General features: G+C 39.4%; 1 protein-coding gene across 1 annotated transcript in view; it reads right to left on the bottom strand.

Annotated features, from left to right (window-relative positions):
* Positions 1–295: 295 nt before the first annotated feature.
* me1 (malic enzyme 1, NADP(+)-dependent, cytosolic) overlaps positions 296–20,086 on the bottom strand; it is a 58,916-nt gene continuing 39,125 nt past the window's right edge. The window contains exons 4-14 of the mRNA XM_026294327.2: positions 17,520–17,595; positions 16,465–16,626; positions 11,180–11,283; positions 4,102–4,211; positions 3,410–3,507; positions 2,867–2,980; positions 2,207–2,312; positions 1,812–1,954; positions 1,504–1,677; positions 1,053–1,151; positions 296–933 (exon numbers count right to left, since the gene is read on the bottom strand). Of these exons, the coding sequence (XP_026150112.1) occupies positions 766–933; positions 1,053–1,151; positions 1,504–1,677; positions 1,812–1,954; positions 2,207–2,312; positions 2,867–2,980; positions 3,410–3,507; positions 4,102–4,211; positions 11,180–11,283; positions 16,465–16,626; positions 17,520–17,595 (1,354 nt within the window). The 3' untranslated portion in view covers positions 296–765. The remainder of the gene's footprint in view (positions 934–1,052; positions 1,152–1,503; positions 1,678–1,811; positions 1,955–2,206; positions 2,313–2,866; positions 2,981–3,409; positions 3,508–4,101; positions 4,212–11,179; positions 11,284–16,464; positions 16,627–17,519; positions 17,596–20,086) is intronic.

Below are 20,086 nucleotides of genomic sequence, written 5' to 3'. Positions count from 1 at the left end.
TTTGCTTATCCTATTGCAATGATAATGGTTGACCTCTGGAGGGAGTCAGAGAACTATAGTAGACATTTTTAGAGACCCTTTGCCATAGCATTTTCAAGTTGGTTACTCACAATTAAACACACAAGAGATTATGTATTATAAAGTATGAAGTTAATGGAGAAGAAAAGGAAGGAAAGGAGGAAAGGTGGAGAGAAAGGTGGAGAGAAACTTCGGAATAGGGACCTAATTTCCCTCTTACCATCAGGTGCAACACACGATCTGTCAGCAGAGACGTAATAATCAAACATGGAGAACATTATATCAAATCTTTTTTTTTTATTTGACAGTGTTTTTGGATTATAGCTGAGACAGTCATAATGCCATACAATTAAAAATAAATTGTGTAGGGTTTTCCATAAATATATTATTGTAAAATATAAGATAACCATTAGTGCAATATTTTATAAGTAGTACAAACTGCTGTTTCAGGTTTCATTAGTTTAGAAATTATTATACATTGTTATACTATTATTAAGTATTCTATCATACTATCCTTTTCCTGAAGGGGAAATCAAGCCCAATAACTTGTAAAGAAGAAGCAGGAGAATCATGAAACATCACTGTACTGGCTGTGTTGCTTCCAGCAAAATGTACTGTCACCATTCATTTCACAAAAATATATTTATGAGAAAATTCTACACAAATCCTCAGCATCACATCTTATGATGTAATTGAATACCAGTATTTACCTTGCCCATCCAAAGCTCATCATTTCTGTGCAGTGAATTAAAGTTTGCATGACTGCACAGTCATACTGTCCTCTGGCCAGCGGTAAGAGTCTACAGCAAACTCATCATAGTCAGTGGTATAAATGAGCGACTGCACATATGCTTCTTTGTCAGATGGCTCAGGGTGAAGTGTTGCCATGTTGTGCTCATAGGCATATTCTGTGATCTGTAAGGCACAGGTTTCAGGAAACTTATGTTTTTGCAGTTTCACAAGCCCCTGAAAAACTGGTCTCAAACAGCCATGGTAAGGTACATCTGCTGGATGCTGTGTGTATGAGCGCTCACCTTGACAGCCAGTTTCAGAGAGACGTTCCTGATGGAGCTGAGAGGAGGATACAGTCTTCCCTCTGCCAGGTCCTTCTCTGTCACCAGGTGAGCAAGAGCCTGTAAGTGAATGTACACCTCATGTTACAGTGGAAAAGAAAATATGTTTATTAATGTTTGTTTTATTATTATAAAAGCTAAAAGTTAGTGCCACCTAAAGCATTTAAACATAAGCAATTTTAGTGTAGATATACAATATGAAATACTATTTAGTATTTAGCTTTAAACTGTACTAATGTCACTTAGGCAACATTGTAATATAGGACTATTATAGGTATTGGGGTTATTTTACAGGCTAGTTATGTATATAGTAAAAAGATGTGAACACTTCTATCACTATCAATAATATACCATGAAAGGTTTAAGACATTAATGACACAGTGTGTGTATTCTGTATATGTCAATGTATTACCTCTGCTGCAGTAAGGAAGATTTCATCACTGATGTGTGGAATAGCACAAGCCATGACGCCCAGACCCACACCAGGGAAGATGTAGGCATTGTTCCCTTGACCAGGGTAGAACGTCCTCCCATCAGGCAGGGTGACAGGATCAAATGGACTGCCACTAGCAAAAATGCCACGTCCCTGCAGCACAGAGTAACATAGAAAAGTGAAACCATCTTAACGCATTATTTCTCCTATTTTAGGATAAAAGAGAGAAATCATTCACAGCCATGAATGGGAGTAGAAAAAGACTTTCCAGTGTCCTGAGTAAATACCTCTGTAAACATGTAACACTGCTCAGCAGTGCATTCAGCTTTGCTGGTCGGGTTGCTGAGGGCAAAGATGATCGGGTGTTCATTGAAAGAAGCCATGTCCCTGATGATCTGCTCAGTGAAGGCTCCAGCAACAGCTGCCACACCTGAACCAGAACGTCATCAATGTTCAACCTGTTTGGTTTTAGAATATTTCTTAAGCACCTTTTCTAGCTGAAAGACGGAAGAACTTCAAAGACAAGCTGGTCCCCAAATTACCATAAGCAATCAATGAATCACTACAAATGCAGCCTACTATCTCTTCTTTCTTTCAGCGAGGCCTTGAATCCAGTGTATCAGTATTATCTATGTGAAAACAGCTACCAGACGCCTTTTGAAAGAAATCATGCTTGTTTTACCAATGATCGCAGTGGGTTTCAGTTCTCGAACTACATCCTCCAGTTTCTTCATCTGTGGGTGCTCATGGGCAAACCTCTCCTTCTCGTGAGTCAGGTGGTCTCGATCCTGAGCATTTGGAGAGGACGAACAAAGACGAGGACATTAAAGACATTACACCATCTGTGGAATAACCAGACGCTGCAAAACATGGCTGAGTTTTATGTGAGGAGTCACTGTTACTGAGTCCTAACAGTCTTGTAAGGGAGAAATAATTTATTGAAAGGGTCCCTTTCGGTGGGTGAATCGCCAGTTGGAAAAAGAAAGGGAGAAGAGATGAAGGTGAAGAGAGGAAGGAGGAATAGATGATGAATAACATGTATACTGTTGGACAGAACAGATGTATAATTCTCCGGAGAGCCTTTTGCAGTGATTCCAAGGAAAGATATCTGTCAAATAAATTAAGAAACCAAAGGAAATGTTTTTACATGATTGTGGATGTAGCTCTGATGCTAAACCTATATGGGGTAACTTACTTGAGTGAACATAAATCTGTCATGATTTTGTTGAAATACAAATACATCCATTTTGCTCAGTTACAGTGTAAAGATTTCACTAGACTGGTGTATTTATAACTGGTTGCATACACTATATATGTGTCTTTGTAGGACTGTAATAAATACCTTGACAATAAGACCCTTGGAATCAACCATCCAGATCTTTTTCAAGCACTCGTTATGAGTAAGTCCCTCCTTCTCCATTACCATGGTGATCAAGTCGGCAATTCCCATCGCTGCCTGGGAACGAGACAAAAACAACGACTTAAAAACGAAGGGCGGACGAGGAGCTGTTTCATCATTGTAACAGCTTTAGTGTCACAAAATCATATCAGCCTCGTTCAAACTGAAATCATGTCAAAACCGAAATCATAATGTTCTTTTTGTGCCTGACAATCTTGTGGAGGCACAAAAGGGCGTCACTAATAATATTAAAACTAAAGCACTAATATATTGAAAACATTCCTCTGCACATAAATCAAACAGGTCGAAATGTTTTCTGGCTAAAACCAGAAACCCCATGCACACCCATGCATGTGCACAAACACACGCACCCACACAGTCTTAAAACGCTATACCAGCAGAACATGACTGACTGAATCTGGACACAGCGACTGTTGTTCAGCCAAACTTAAATAGTCTGACTGTCCTAAAGTGTGCTATGCCTACCTCCCCTGCACCTTGGAACACAATAGTGTGGTCACTCATTTTATTCTTGGTGATCTGTAGGGCAGCCAGGAGTCCAGCTACTGCCACTGCAGCAGTGCCTATAGAAAATGATAAAACATTAACACAATGGAATCTTAATGGTAGTAAGGATTGTTCAAAGCAGCACCTCAGCTTCACACTACTTGTGAAGCTGAGGTGCTTTGGCGTTAGCAGGGCATTTGTTAAAAAGCTGACGACCAACTGTTCACTCACAGGGTCCCCGAACAAAGTTCATAAACATATTCGAAGGTGGCTAATACCATCCTGACATCGTACCATCCTGATATCTGATTCAGGCAAATACAGTTTAGCTTTTTTGTCATCTCAGCAAAAAGATATGAAATGAGAAGCCTGAGGCCCTTCTTCCTGTATCCTTGTTCTGACTGGGTACCAGCATCACGCACATGTGGTGTCATAGTTGGTGCACAGTGTTGACAACACTGATGTGACTGCATCCTGTCTGTCAGGCTCACAGGATATGGCCTTTCTCTTTCTTTTTTTGATAGTTAAGTGAAAATATAGTTTTAGCATATAGTTCTAGTTTTAAAAAACATACAATTCATATTTACAGATACTATACTTTTTTTACACTAATACTGTGAGAAGTGAATGGGGGGGATGTCAACATGCTTGTGTCTGTTGAGGTACAGTACCTTGTATGTCATCATTGAATGTGCAGTACTTGTTGCGGTACTTTCTCAGCAGACGGAAAGCATTTACATTTGCAAAGTCCTCAAACTGAATCAGACAGTCCATTCCAAACCTGCAAACAGAAGAGCCACATTTAATCTCAATCAACCAACAGAGAACTTAAGAAGACAGAAAATGAACGATATAGGAGGTAATCATGCTAATTGTTAATTTAAAGTTGAGAGGTTATTTAATAAACACTTGCACACATTCGGACACACACATAGAAATATTAGGAATTCAGCATCTCCTTTCCAATACTTTATTTCAGTCCAGACAGAGGCACTCTGTCCCTACACAGCACAAAGGAAGAGATGTGATGCTGGTTTCTAAGTGCTCAAACTTGTAACTACAGGCTGAATTCATTTTTCTTAAAAATACATAGCTGTGTGAAAATATTCAAAAATAAACAGAAAGTAATATTCTTACAGTTAGAAGTATTGACTAAATGAAAAATAACACACCTTTAATTCAATAAAAGAAGCCAAGCCTCTATAAAGGAGAAGAATCACAAAAACTCTGAAATAGAAGTGATAGAACCCAGACCCCTACAGTAAACATGCAGGGTTCAATTTTACGAGATGCTGCGCTGATAATTTGTCATATATAGCCAATACAGAAATATGTGCCAATAAGTGCCTACAAAAACATCATACAATAAAAATAAACTATAAGCCAAACATTATGAGTCTGTAAATTAGATTTAAGAGCAAAAAGGGGGAATCCCAGGTTCCTAGACTTCCAACAGATTAAACTTTAGTTCAGGAATTTACTGGATGTTTGCAGAACTGCTGATGTGTCTCGAAAATAGAAGGGAGGTAAAAGAAAGCATGACCTTTTGAAGGCGTGCAGGATAAACAATGCTAATGCTAATGACAGATAAATGTAGGAAAATACTATTTATTAGTGGAGACTTTTTACAGTGGCTATTACAGAAAAATGTCTGCCTTAATTTTGTGATATTCAGTATTAAAATCCAGTTTGCCAGAAAAAAGGATGTTAAGAAGTGCAGTAACAAGTTGGTTTGCAAATCAAACAATAAAAGTCTGGTTGGGCTGCTGTAGAATTAATATCCACAAATACATTACACAAAACACAGAGACGGGGCTGCTAACTTTCATCTAAGCTCTCATATAATTACTCTAGCAAACGGTCAAATTCTGTTTAAAGAAAATTCTCCCACAAAATCAAACTGCATTCAAGGTAAAGACTCTAAGATTCAATAATAGGCGACACAAGACGAATCTTTTTGCAACAGAAATGACAGGAGCAGGAGATAACTGATGTTTATAGGAACAGCATTACACACAGTGTACCTATACTTTAGCAGTATTTTTCTCAACTAGAAACAATGGGAGGAAAAAGGAGTGGTTGTCTGAAAACTGCATTAACAACAGCAGAGCTCATGTTCCATTAAGTGAGTGACGGAGGTCAGGCTGAAATGGGGCCAGGCAAACGGAGCGAGCTGCCCTCAGACTCCCCAGCACCTGCAATCCTGTCGATTAACTGCACCATGGGGAGCGGTGATGAGAGGATATGTGTTTAAATCCTTCCTCATCACATTTGTTTTTGTCTGCTAATTTCTTGCTTTTTATCACTTTTCCTTTACAGTCTTTTAAATATCCGTTCTCCCCAGTTGTCATAAAAACCCAATTCATACCACATGGAGAACAGGAATGTTATTTGTGTTGTTTTTGTAGAATGCACTAAAGCTGTTTCCCACTTGATACAGTGGCTGCTAAACTCCTTAAAATTTCAGCAGGAGGAGGATGAAGCTGAGCGGAAGCAAGAGGAAAAAAAAAAGAGACGCAGCAGGAGAAGCAACTAGAGTTCCGATGTAATAAACTGTCCTGATGAGAGTGCCACTGCTAGATCAGTGTTTATCTTTCCCTCTGCGACACAGAAAAATGCTGATAACTAATGCAAAGACTGACAGCCCAGCTGACTTACTGCCAACATGGCAGTAGCATTGAGGGGAGAAATGTGTTTTCTATCAAGCAGAGAGCCTGTGTGAAGAGGAGGTATAATGACGCCAAGAAGGGAGCTATAAACTTTTCATTGTGTTTTTGCTTTAGGAGACAGAGACAGGAGACAGGCAGGGATAGATGCGGCCTTGTCCCAATGCCTGTGCAGCGCCCTCTGGTATGGTTTGGTATAACTCCCAACTGGAGAGGTCACATGAGTTCACCCACAAACAAGCTGTTCACGCAGAGTGTAGCAAGCCAGATTTAGGAAAAGGAAAATCATGCTGAATATGCCGCAACTATTTTCATCATACAGTAAAGTCAGAGGATTATGTGGCCTGTCAAACATCAGATTCACAGCTTTTATCACGGTAACAATGAATAACGTTCAGGGACTGTAGACAGGTCTGAAAATGACTGAACTGTGAACACATGCATATTTATGGACATCCACTGACCAAAAACCACAGTGACTATCTGTAGCTGTGGGGTTTCAGAAAGAAAGGAACATCTTCCCGCGGCAGAAAGTTCTTTGATTCTCAGCCTGAGCCAATAAAGATAGAGGGAGTGATTTTTTTTTTTTTTTTGGACTGTGTGTGTTGTCTAGAACAAACCACCTCTTAGAGACCATTTCTGTTTGTCGTCGACCTTCAGCCTGAAAGTCTCTTGCCTTTCCCTGACGACCCTGTGAATGGATTTCCATTTCACAATGCAACTTTTTGCCAGCTGAATAAAAACCGAAAGGCCCTGGACAATGTAGCGGGATTAGCTTGTGAGTCTAAACTGCTGTGTCAAAGGCAGTAACCTAAGCAAGACAGACACACCCAAAAGATGAAAAACACAGGCTATTTTTAGCTGTGCAGTGAGAAATTAAATCCATTTATCTCCCAGCAACGACTGAGGCTAAAATTGCTCTCACACAAAATATACAGTTAAGGAAATGAAATATCATACAATAAATAAAATGCAAATGTTTCAACTAGAAATAGGCCCTGGCAAGTAGGGTGTATCTTTATAACTATAGCTAAAACTATTTACAGATGTTTTAAAATGAGGTCAAAATACTGGGGAAACATACTGCAGTTTGGGGTCCAATGGATCCATCCAGATCCATTGTAAAAAAAGTAAGTAAACATAGTTTAACAGAAGAACCTAGAATAGCTGCAGATGTAGTGACGTGTAAAGGTTATACATATGCTTACAAATGAGAATATACACAATACGCAGATATGTGTTACTCACAAATACACTTAAAGTGTAACCATAGTTTTCTGTAAAACTACTCATACAATTTGTTTCTTACTATTACAGTTGTAGAGGAACAGAATGAAGTTTTACTAGTGTTCCCTCATCAACAGAAGATGCATACTGCAGATTTGTGCTGCCTGTGACCTTTCTGACCATGTGTGGTATCTGCACCTTGGACATTTGTGTACTTATGTTCATTTTCTCAAATACGGGGGACATCAATGTTTTTGTTTTTCCTCAAAGGAGTCAGATTGATGGAAAATGAATAATTATTGATTCAGAGATTGAATGAATGAATATACCAGACATATTCTCACTTCTCTTCACTTGTTAGTTAGACACAACACCCACCCCAAAACTGTCTTTGTAGTCTTCCAGTACGAGGTTTCAGCAGGTTTAAAGGTTTTTCGCTGCAATCTCTGGTAAAAATTAATGTCATTACTGTGTCTGGTTGTCAATTTTTTTTCTTTGCAACTGCAATTACTCCTCACAGCACATCAAAAGAAGATTAAGTCACCCTATAATTATTTCTCTAATACCTTCAATATTCATAATTAAACAAACACCAAACAAACTTTGATTGGAAGTCATCCTGGTTGTTATTTGTTAAAACTCACAAATTTAGCTAATATGCTTCATCAGGGCTGTGGTTTGATTAAATCTGACTGACAGTTGCCTGGCAACAAAGCCTGTACATTATTGTACAATTGACAAATAGTGATTTGAGCTCCAAAGTAGGTGACATCACCTTTTTCCAGCTGTGCCCCACCCACTACAAACCAGTGAAAAAGCACAGGCATGAGTCTTACATGACAACCCACACTGCTCTAACTCTGGCAGAAAATATTTTGTTTCTGAAGACTGAATCACTCACAGTAACACATTGACTGAGACCTTTATAGGCTACAAAATAGTGCTGGCTTTGTCTGTCAGCCAATCACTCATCATTCATTTATACAATATAAATTAGCATATGAAAGCAGGTGTTTTGACAGATTAGGACACTGGAGACTTCCAGAAAGAGAAAACAAGCAGAAAGGCAGAGAAAACAGCCGTCTACCGTTCCTGCCCTGGGGCCATTTCAGCTACCCGAATGACACAGAGCCCCTTTGTGCTTGAAAGTTTTATTTTGCTGTGATTTATGACTTGCCACAATAATACGGGTAGTGGAATGGAAGACAAACACTCAGACACATTGTTTTCTGGATTAGTATGTGTAGGGGTTTTTTTGGTTCTGACTGCCAAACCAGTCCAACGTACTGAGAGTAAATGCGTGTCACACTACTAATAATGTTTGATAGCATGAAAAAGAGTCTGAGACACGTGTGGTGAACCACTCTGACTTTTGGTGATGTGTCTGGGTCAATCTGCAGGATGAGAGACCCAGCTCTTTCAAGAAGCACAATCTGGATTCATCTGAGACTTGATGAAACCTCAACCTCAAGCTAATAGGAAGTTGGCGCTGAGGGGTGAATCTAGAAGCAGAGAAGGCATGAAGTGATTCTATTAGCTCGACTGCTACCATGAGAGCCAGAGAGGACCTCGGCAAAAAAGGTCACAGACAAGGGTGCTCTGTCCAAACACAGCTGTCGAACCCATGTGCATATGTGTGACTGTATATACACACAGGTTGTCTGTTAATCACCTTCCCTACAGGGCTTCATGGTTCAGGCATTAATAAATCCCCAGCCCTCTTTCACTCTGCAGAGCCAGCATCTCTCAGCACACATTATTTCTCAAATCCCTGAGCGGTCATTAAAGACAAAGACGCATTCTACATTCTTTCTCCTCTCCTCTGTTGCACATTTTATCCATCTATCCATCTATCTGTTGGTTTGTTCTGTAGTCTTTTAATGCCAAGCTTTTAAAATTGTTGATGACATTCCTGTAGTCTTTGCATGTCACTTAAATTTGTATTGTGACCCCAGTGCCTGTTCTGTCAAATACTGTAACAATTTTTATATGAACAGTTCTGGCATCATCATCATGATGACAAGTATTCCTAACTAAATAATCATAGTCCAATAATAATAGTCATTTTAAGCACAAACATTTAAATGAACTGTGGAGTGATGTTTCCTGCTGCCATATAAGACCAAATCCATCTATGACTAACTGCAGTATTGTATTTATAGCAAAAGCCTGATTGTCTTTTTCATCTGTGATACCCAACTCAAAAAACTATAACTGCACTGGGGGTGTGTGTGTGTGTGTGTGTGTGTGTGTGTGTGTGTGTGTGTGTACAGTAAACACATACACGTATACTTTCTTTTAAGCCTCACAAGCACTGTCCTGCTGCCAAAAATACTCCTGACAGAATCAAATGCGTGTTAATCCAGAGCTGAAAGCAGTCTGGCACATCCATCAACACCAATGTCATCTCAACATGTTTATGCAGAGCAGTCTGAACAGACCACAAAAAAAAGCATCAGGAATAAGGTGAGACAGGAAATGCAGAGTTCAAAGTTCTAAAGCCACAGCTGAGCCTTAGTTAATGCATTTTAAATTGTTGTAGGAGTATACAGGAGCAATGAGATTGAGACATTCCATTTCAGACAAAAGCAGTAGACAATGTGTGCAGATTGTTCAATACTAGCAGATTATTTTGTGTTGCATCACTAGCCATTCTTCTAGATCAAAGAAGTATTTTTAAATAGTGGATTAAAAAACCCTTCCAGGCTTCTGCTTATTGATGTTGAGTAAGCTTCTTAGAAAACTAAAAACGAATATTACTTCAACAACTGCAGAGCTGTAATCATTCATTCAATCTCTGAACCTAAAATTATTCATTTTCCACCAATCTGGCCCCTTTGAGGAAAAAAAGCATTGCTGTTCCCTGTAGTTGAGAAGCCACCCAGTTATTAGAGTCATGGCTTTCTATTGCCAGCTGGATGGGACCCAGTCCCAGGCTTCTCCCTCTGGACTCTGGTCTCTCTCGGTTAGGATGAGGCTTAACAAGGGCCCTATGTGTGACAGTGATGGCTGCATGAAGCACAGAGACACAGACATGAAACATGCAAAAGTCTCATCACATACAGCACTGCAGTAAAGATAAAAGGTAAAAGTTCTGAGGGCAAGCACAGTGCATGCCTCTCCAAATGCCAGGTCATAGAATATGAAAAGATAAGATCAGTTACATGTGAACCAAATCAGTGATAATGTGGAACACTAAACTTCCGTGCCTTACAATGCCTCCAAGTCAAACAAGTCACAGCTGACCCCTCACTGTGATCCACTGTTGAACAAGCCATCACAAATCTATGAATTATTTTTCATCTGTGCTTCGGGAGGCCATGGTGAAATCATTTCCCCTGTACTATCCCAACACAGAGAAAATAAAAAGGTCTCCCACTGGTTTCAAATCAATTATTTTCTCTTATCTTTCAAGAAAATCAAGTACTACATTCCTAAATATTCTGTGTACCACCAACAGAGAAGCACTTATTGCATTCCATGTAAGAACACTCATTGTGGACAGTTACAAAATAAATAATTTTATGTTGTCAATAATGTGTGAAAAAGGAGTTTAGTTAAGCTGTTGACAATCACCGATGCCCTTAACCATCTGCCTGGAGAGAATGGAGCATGGCAATAAAATCCCAAAATCGATGGATCCAAATTGTTGCCAAGGCTCTCTGATCACTTTTCAATAAGCTTAGGTTGCCTGAATCCCACCAGGTTTGGCTGGATCACACTGTGTGTGCTGGCCACGCTAAACTGCTGAACATATTTCTTTTAAGAGCCCCATGTGCTGTCTGGATTAAAACCACAAACCATACCGTGTAAAGGAAGTGGGCAAATAAAGAACTGAAGGTTGAAGTGATCATACCTGTCCGATACTGCCTTCATAAATTCATCCAGCAGGTCATCATATGCCTGACCCCGCATTCTTTTATGTCTCAGGCCGATGTAGAGAGGGTCCTTCAGCAGCGCCTGCAGTAACACATGGAGCAGAAAACAGAGTGACATCTAAGTAATAGTAACAGGATAGGATGAATCTGTGACAGAGACAGCAAAAGCAAAAGCATCTCAACTTATTGTTGTGTTTCACAAGATGGTAATTCAATTTCCAAACTTGAATTATTTCAAATTTTAATTTCCAGAATATTCTCTAATGTGGTAAACTCATCACAGTACATTAGTTTAATGTCAAATTTAAGGACTTTCCTCTATCTGACTATACCCAATCTTGTATGTCAAAACAAATGCAGCGCATTGCAAAGCCTTTTGATAAATCAAGCCAGGCACTATTGAATAAATACAATACAAGATCTGAGTATTATGCCTTATTTTGTGGTTAATAATAGTATTTTCCCAGAATCTCCTGCACAGAACTATGAAATCCAGTACTAATTATTAGGGAAACAGAGAAAGTGTTCAATTGATACACTTCTAAACAATTAATTCCAGCTAACTGCTAGTGTAAGCTTGAGGGTATTTAGTCATTTTGTCTACTGCCAAGCATATACAGTATGAGAAATGAAGCTTCCAATGCCAAATGAATAATCAGTGAATGTTTACTTATATTTGCTGGATGATGGTCTTCAAAGACAATTCATATTTTCACTCTTCAGTGCCAGAGACAGGACAGTTACATCAGAAGAATAAAATATTTTCTAAGGAAAGTGGTAAAGTGTGTGCTCTTGTATCCTCACATTAAGCTCTGCACCAGGGCCAACAGAAAAACACTTCATATGTGTGAGACTGAAGAGTATGTGTGTATGATTTCTGTCTAGTCTTAACATTTTTTGGATATGAAGGAGGAGAGACAGTACAGTACACAGCACATATATATTGCACACAGCTCTGTCTCTGTGGACTTTAGACCTCTGCTATAATATGAACCCTGTGTGTGAGCCTGCAGCACTGAGGAAAACCACCTGTTTACATACAATATGCAGATATCATAACCCTGTTGCAAATGTTGTTGTTTTTATTGCAGTATGTGTGTCATAATGACACCAGATAAATGAATTATCCTGCGTCTGGTAATACTAAACAATTATGATAAATCCTGTTATTGTCTTATTGTGAAACATTTTAATTTCAGTCAATTCTGTTCCTCATATTTTTGCAGACCAAGTCATATCTGCACAGGCAGATTAGAAGATAAAAGAGGCTGAACTTTGAGTTTCTACTGTGGGACAAAGGAGAAAGAAGAACGTCAACAGGTGACTTTAGCAAAAGAGTGGAACCCTGTTTTTTTTCTTTTTAATTACACCAACTATACAGACCTTCAAAGGTGAACTAACAGCCAGAGGAGATGGAGTGAGTGAACAAATAAGATACAGCCTTGAAGTGAGAAAGTTAAGAGCAGAGGCTGATGGGAAGGTGTGTGTGTCCAAGACAGAATGAGTAACAGAGGGAGACTGTGATGAGTCATGTAGAAGTAAATGCGACTCAGCAGTAACAGATCACTTGCAATCTTTGCTTTGAGGTATCAGCACAGATTTCATTTGATTTTTACCCCTTGTACCTCCCTGACATGAATGTATCTTCGTGTACAACAAGCAGCAAATTACTGTAGAGAGAGATTTTAGATTATAGGTTCATGATTTAAATGTGCTACACCCTGTAAACCTCGACTTGCAGGGAATTTTGATCCCAAAGGGCGGAGAATTGATCCAGAACGCTGTCAAGCCTCATTGAGACAGATGACCTTTACTTCTGGAGATGGATAATTAGAGGGTGGCACTAAGATGAGCGGTGCTTGGACAAGGCAGAAGCCACCTTTCCATGGAAGGGTGAAAAGCTACCATGCCCAACAACTCAAAAAAATTATTTAAGGCAATATTTATTTGACAACTCATTTCCTGGCAAGCTTTAAATGGACTGTAACAGGCAGGAGGTGGCCAAGTTCAACTGAACCCAAAACAAGTACACTCATCTGATCCCACAGAGAAATGGACTGATATTAGAGAGAGACTTTGGTGGTAATTACACAAGATGGTGCAACAGCATGGAAAAGGAAAGAATAAAATTGCTATAAAAACATGAAGAGTTGTTAGGCTCAGCAGTGGAGCTTCACTTACAGTTATTCTACTGAGTCATAATGTATGATGGTGAGTTTATGTTTTATCAATTTACACACTTAAACCAAACTGCCTTTTGAAAAAGTGACTGTAGAGGTGACTTGGGTAGACCCGAGTGAGTTTCTGGGCTGACCTCGCTGACACTGTGCTGAACTGTTGACATGAGTTGTCTTTCTGTCCCAGATTATCTGCCGTTGATTGGCTAAGCTGTCCTTTGTGTTCTACAGCCCCATTTCTCTCAGAGGGGATTAGTCCTCGTGCATGGTGTTACTGTCCATGCTTTCTAGAGACACAGGAACTCCAGTTTCTGAAATGATGACTGTTGATGTGGGACTCCTGATGAAGGAGTCTAGGTAATGTAACATGCACCTTTTAGGGTTAAACTGCAACTTTTAGAAAAATGTACCAACTTTTAATTTATAAAAGCTCATGCATGCACACACAAACAATATATTGTCCAGGATGACATTGTTGACTCTTGTTTTAGCAGAGACAGGTGTGTGTTAAGGTTACTCCAGCTGACATTAATCCAGGGGATACACAGATACAGTTCAGAGAGACAACATCATAAGGTAAAAACTGGACACCTTGAAAACATTTATTTTTCTTCATGCAGTGTGTGTGTTTTTGAGCCTCTTCTTGCACGTGTGTCTTTGTGTGCACTGTTTGGATGCAAAAGATAAAACTTCTAGATTGGTGCAACTGCCCTGCAGGAGTGAAAATTTATTGCTCCTTCTTACGCGAGGGCACACAGCTACTACATTCCTCTGCAGTAGAAAAATAACAGTTCTACAGGGACTTATTTTCTCAATGTTTTAAGCCATGAAAGCTTAGATGATGATAAAAAAACAAACCAAATAGCAGTCATTTATTTATTTTCTCATTTAACACCTGGCAAAAAGGAAAATTAGCCTGTGTTCCAAAATCTCAAACTATTTATAAAAAAAAAAAAAACAAGAAAAAGTAGGTTTTTAGGGTCTGTTGACTTGACTTTTTGGATTTCTGCCATCTTGCCCCTCTCACTACCCTGACATCCAGTGAAGGACAAATATAATCCCATAATAACACTCATTTTAATAATTAGTCAGAGCTACCTCAACCTCATAGTCTCTTCCACCCTAATTTGCTCCAGTCATGGCTTTACAGTCAGGACTGCCAAGTGAGGCAGGGCATTGAGGGGTAACAGCCTAGCCCAGAATAATTACACACACAAACACACACACACACACACACACACACACACACACACACACACACACACACATAGTGAGTTCATTTATCCCATTAAATCTCATTTACACTGTCATTTCTTTAGATTAATAAAAAAATTAAAAGACATCCACAGCCAGGCAGACTATAGCAAATTCTCTTTTAGAACTATTTCTTTTAAAGTAGCATAAGTATCACTATGTATGTTTGTGCCCTTGTTGTAAAATATGTCCCTGTACTTATACAGTGGCAAAAAGTATTGTTGTAAATTTTAGAATTGGCAGATTACGCTAAATAAATAATCTACAATAAATAACCCATAATGACAAAGTGAAAGCATTTTTTTTTTTATAGATTTTGGCAAATTAATTAAAACTTCTACACTAAAATATCTCATTTACAAAGTTATTCAGAACCTTAATTCAGTGGTTCGTGCGGTAATTGGCAGTGTTTACAGTGAACTGCCATCTTCAGGTCACTCCACAGATGTTCTGCTGGAGTCACAGAATGACAGTCAGAGATTTGAACTATAACCACTCCACCATGATTTTGGCTGTTTGCTTTAGCTCATTGTCATGGTGAACTCTTACCCTGCTGATGCATTTGACAAGCAACAATTCATCCATCCATCCAATGGGGTACCATACGGCACCAAATATGAACTTTTGAGGTGTTGGCAGCCATTCTAACTTTGCAAAGAACCATGCTAGCTGTTTCTCCAACTTCTATTCTTTGTGCCAGGTTTTGGGGAATTGCCACCTGGCTCCAGCTCAGCATGTGACACACATGCATAAAAGCAGTATCAATCTTTTCTAACTTTTGGAAAGAAAGCAAACAAGTGTATTACACAATATGCTGCACTATTCCTTCAACATGTCTACATTTTTAAAGCTGTTAGGTTGATATCCAATAGCTATCCATGAGCTCAGCATGCATGCACATAAAGTATTTCCTGTGTTTCCTGCTCCTTTGGCAGCAGGTACAAGGACACGGGCAAGTATGGATCAAGGACTCTGAGGCAGCTTGTTAAAGTGGTGTTGTGATTCCCGTAACTGTCTTAAACTGTTGTCATGCACCCAAGAATCTAATCTGCAGATGGTATTATCACCTTAAACCAAAGTTATTCAGAGTCAATTTGGAAGCCCAGAAAGCATAGTGAGTCCAGTGTAGGTTAAAAGGTACAGCTAGAATAAGCAGGAGGGCTATAAAGATAAAGAGCTGGGGTGGGAAACTTGGCAATCCCGTTTCAATGGCACAACAAGGACTAATGCAGCAATATAATATATTTTAGGGTCTTTTTGGAAAGACTATGGTGTTTCTGTTGCAAATGGCTTCTGATGTGACCCTGAGAACTTTGATGAAGTGTGTATAGGGTAAATGCTATCACTGACCACAGACATGCCATGATCTCAAAGTTTTTCTTCATTTAGGTCTCTGTCCAATCTAACTACTCTTCAATATTTTTTCTGCTGCTTATATTTTGCATTTAATTTGATTTGCAAACTAATCTTCCCTCAGTAACATCTCGCATCCTTAGTCCACACAGATTGAATGGTGGATAAATTTGTGCTCTTCTTGACAGTAGAACTATGAAAGCAAACAGATTCACAAAAGATGCATTAATGCCAACCTACTGCTGCACAGACTCCTGTGTTCACAGTGTTAGGCTTGTGATCATACTGTTATGGCTGGATATATTTATATGTAGGCTTTCCACAGGCGAGCACCTATCAGCACCTCTAAAGCTTGTTAATTAATGTGTGGTTGGTTCAATTAATGTTACTCTCCATCCATAATGAATATAATGTATGAATCAGGTTGCTTACGCAAAAGTTCCATGAGTAGTTATTTATCTTTAGACTTCAGCTCTCACCTCATTTTCTGTGCCCACGTCCAGCATGACAGGCAGGCATTGCTGTGGCGGCACGCCTCCACAGGCTGTGTAGAGAGCCAGCTTGCCCACAGGGATGCCCATCCCATGACAGCCCAGGTCTCCCAGTCCCAGGATCCTCTCTCCATCCGTCACACACACAGCCTGTCAATCAACATACGGTTACTGTAAGCCTTAATTATTAGTTTTGTGGATATCAATTCTTCTATGATATTTGGATATCACATTTTTAATACACACAATATAGTCAGAAAAAAAGCCACAGCCCTGATCTACCTGCATGTCACATTAATTCAGATTTTCTTTATCAAAACAATCCCCCCCCCCCCTTCTTTTTTCCCTGGTATAAGCCAGGCCAACCTACGCCCTCCTGGTTTTCCACTAACCACTCACTTTACTCTTTAAGCAATAAATGAATTCCTCTGGGTTTATTCCACAGCATGAAGCAAATCAACTGTTTAACACTTAATATTACTAGCAGAAGTTTTTAATTTGAAATGTTCCTGAGTCTTTTCTTTTTCCATGATCGGTGTGACGCGGATATCTCTGGCACTAACATTTTACAACCTGGTTCTTCCTGCAGTCTGGCAGATTTAGATAGTCTTTAGGTTTCCCATGCAAATACTTAAAATGCATAATGACCATACTTAACACAATTAGTAGCATAATTTCTCCTAACTATCACTTGTTAATATGTGACAGAAAGGCTGCCAAGGTGTATCGGTGGATGACTACCTTGGCTCCCATTTGCCCTCTCTCTACTGAAATGTTAAAAGTAGGGCATATTGGGTGAGTTTATGATAGACCACCCTGACAACGGGAGGCAGAATATCATCGCTGAGGTAAATGCCTAGCTGTTGACAGCTGTGAACAGGTGGCTGAAGCTAAGGTATATCTGACATGCCTGAAATGCCTGCATGTTTCGTCATTCAAAATATGACTAGATTACAACTACTTGCTCTATTTATTAGGTTACAAGAATATTCCAAGGTTTTGAGAAACTGGCCAGTACAACACATAAAAAGAATGACATTTACCTTGATGTCCTTTTCTGGCCAGTTCTTGAGCAGTAAAGCAATATGACCGCGATCATGAATAGTGATGAACAACCCCCTGCAACACAGAAAAACAAATATAAGTTATAAAAAGAATCAGACCACACGTTTAAAGGCACCCCAGGGTATGTTTTTTACCCCCCTCTTTCTCACTCTCTAAGTTTAATGTCATGCTCTACCAAATGTCACTAAAATAATATTGGAAAAACAATATCAACACAGAGACTGTTTAAAGTTAAGCTGCAATTTCTTTTGTGTCTTTCTTTCTTCTAACTAAGACTAATGAATACTGAAGGCACATGGAATTTCATGTATGAGGTTAGAGGTTAGAGCCCAGGGTCTCTGCAGGGAGTTTGCTTTGCACCCATATCTTAGTATCAACTCTCCATCCCTCCATCCCCCTCCTTGGTCCCTGGCATCAACGTCCTTTCCTTCAGGACAATCCTAGGATAAAGAGATCATCTCTCTGTCTGTGAGGTCCAGCTGCAGAGTCTTTCCTATCCAACATCCCATCTGGTTATAGTATGGGGGAGCATCATGTTGTTCATTTGCCAAAAAACATCACTATTTGTAAAAGTCTGCTAATAAAAGTTAAAATCCATCCCAGGTCAGTGCTGGTAGAAAGACACCACAGGGGAAAGTCAAATGCTAACAGTATGATAGAGTCAAAGGTATCAAAATATATCATGAGCTTGAGAAAAAGACATAAAAGTGCCACATAAAAATTATTTGAGGGATGAGTTAGAGCACACTGTCATAATAGGTTTTCACGTAACATGTAGTAAAAAAAAAATAGCTTATCCCACTAGTAAATTCACATGTATTGAAATAAAATGCTTTAAAGTAACCTAATTTCTACACAAAGATAAATTTTCCCCTGAAAAATGTGCGTCAACTTTTTTCAGTTCAGATTTGTTTGTGTGTATCTATTTTTATCAACTGTACTTATATTTTTTACCACATGACACTGAAACTATTCCTTGAAACAAGTCAACAAAGTGATTAGCTGAAGATTAATCACCAGTCACCTTTGATAAGCAAATGCATTTTCCCATGTTAGTCAGGCACATCTAACCACCATCTACAAATAAACTGAGCTTATATTGGTGTTATATTAGTCCATATACTAACACCTGTGACCTTTGGATTGTGTCAAATGCTTTCAGCAAGCAGTTCTTTCAATAATACAAAAAGGGGAGGAGACATTCCTGTCTCGTCTTGTCCTGTCTGACATTTAATCAAGTAATTGGTTAATTAATGAACAGCATTTACCAGATTAATGAAATCATTAGCTGCAGGAACGATGAAGAAGGAATAAAAGACATCTTGACTTTTGCAAAGTTTATAAAAGTGTCACGGGTCTCCCTGTGCAAAGTGCTCTAGGCCTCGGACATCTGGCATCTGTCATTTAAACACCTTTCAACTTTCCTTGCAATATAAACACGCACATCTGCACAGATGAGCAGATGAATGTATGCATGCCGTCTGAAATCCACCATATGTAGGTCATTGAAGTTTTTGAATGATGACTGTTCAGTTGTAAGAGACTGTTTGGAGCTGTTTTGTCGTTTATACAATAAATGTGAGTGTGTGACAGAGGAGAGATGGGAGAAAGTGAGAACTGTGGGAAGTGTTTACCTTCAGCCAGAAGCCTGCCCCCAGTATGAAGTTATTTACCAAAAGTCATGTGATGGATCAAAGCAGACAGGCAGGAGCAATAGAAATTCCTAATTTCTCTGTCAACTCGAGTTCAGATTTCCATAATTCCTCTCCTTATTCAGTTCTCATTTAAAGTGAGAACTTTAGACTCCAAAAAGCAGAGCTGTAGGAGTGAGTGTGACACTTCGTAAGAGTCCGAAAAACACACACCCATGAACCAAATTCTCAAAGAAATTCCCTCACACATCTATAATACCCAGCCCAAGAGAGAGCTACTCAAAGTCAAGTGAAAGTCAAAGTTAGCATTATTGTCTTTCTACTAGACTGAGGTGTGCAGCATAGAAGAAAAACATGTTTCTTCTAGCTCCAGGGGGAAAAAATGCACATAACTTCTTCACCGCTCTCTGCAGAGCCTTCAGTTCTAAGAGCTTGCAGCTACCAACCCATGAAGAGAAGTAGGTGGTCAGTCCTCTACGGTGCCTCCGTGGAATGAGGTGAGTATAGCAGGGGAGATTTTCATCCTCTTTATCAGCTGCAGAAATTGTATGCTTGTTTGACTAGCAAGGTGGTGTTTACAGTCCAGCTCAGGCCATCTGTGATGTGCGCTCTGAGAAACCCGGTGGTGCGTACTGACTTCATAGGGGTGGTCATAAAGTACAATGGGGCGTGCTTGGTATGCTTTTTTTCTGAAGTTGACACTAAGTTCCATTGTGTTGACATTTCATAACAGGTTGTCGATGTTGCATCAATCTACAAGTCGGTTCACCTTCTCTCTGTCGTTGTTGTCATCACTGATGACGCCTATCACTGCTGTGTCATCTGTAAAACTAATTATGCAGCTTGTGCTGTATTTGGCACAACAATGATGGTCTGGTCATTAGGGTGAAGAG

Source organism: Mastacembelus armatus, chromosome 16, assembly GCF_900324485.2.
Source record: "Mastacembelus armatus chromosome 16, fMasArm1.2, whole genome shotgun sequence".
Lineage (NCBI taxonomy): Eukaryota > Metazoa > Chordata > Actinopteri > Synbranchiformes > Mastacembelidae > Mastacembelus > Mastacembelus armatus.
This window is presented reverse-complemented; position numbering and strand designations above follow the sequence as displayed.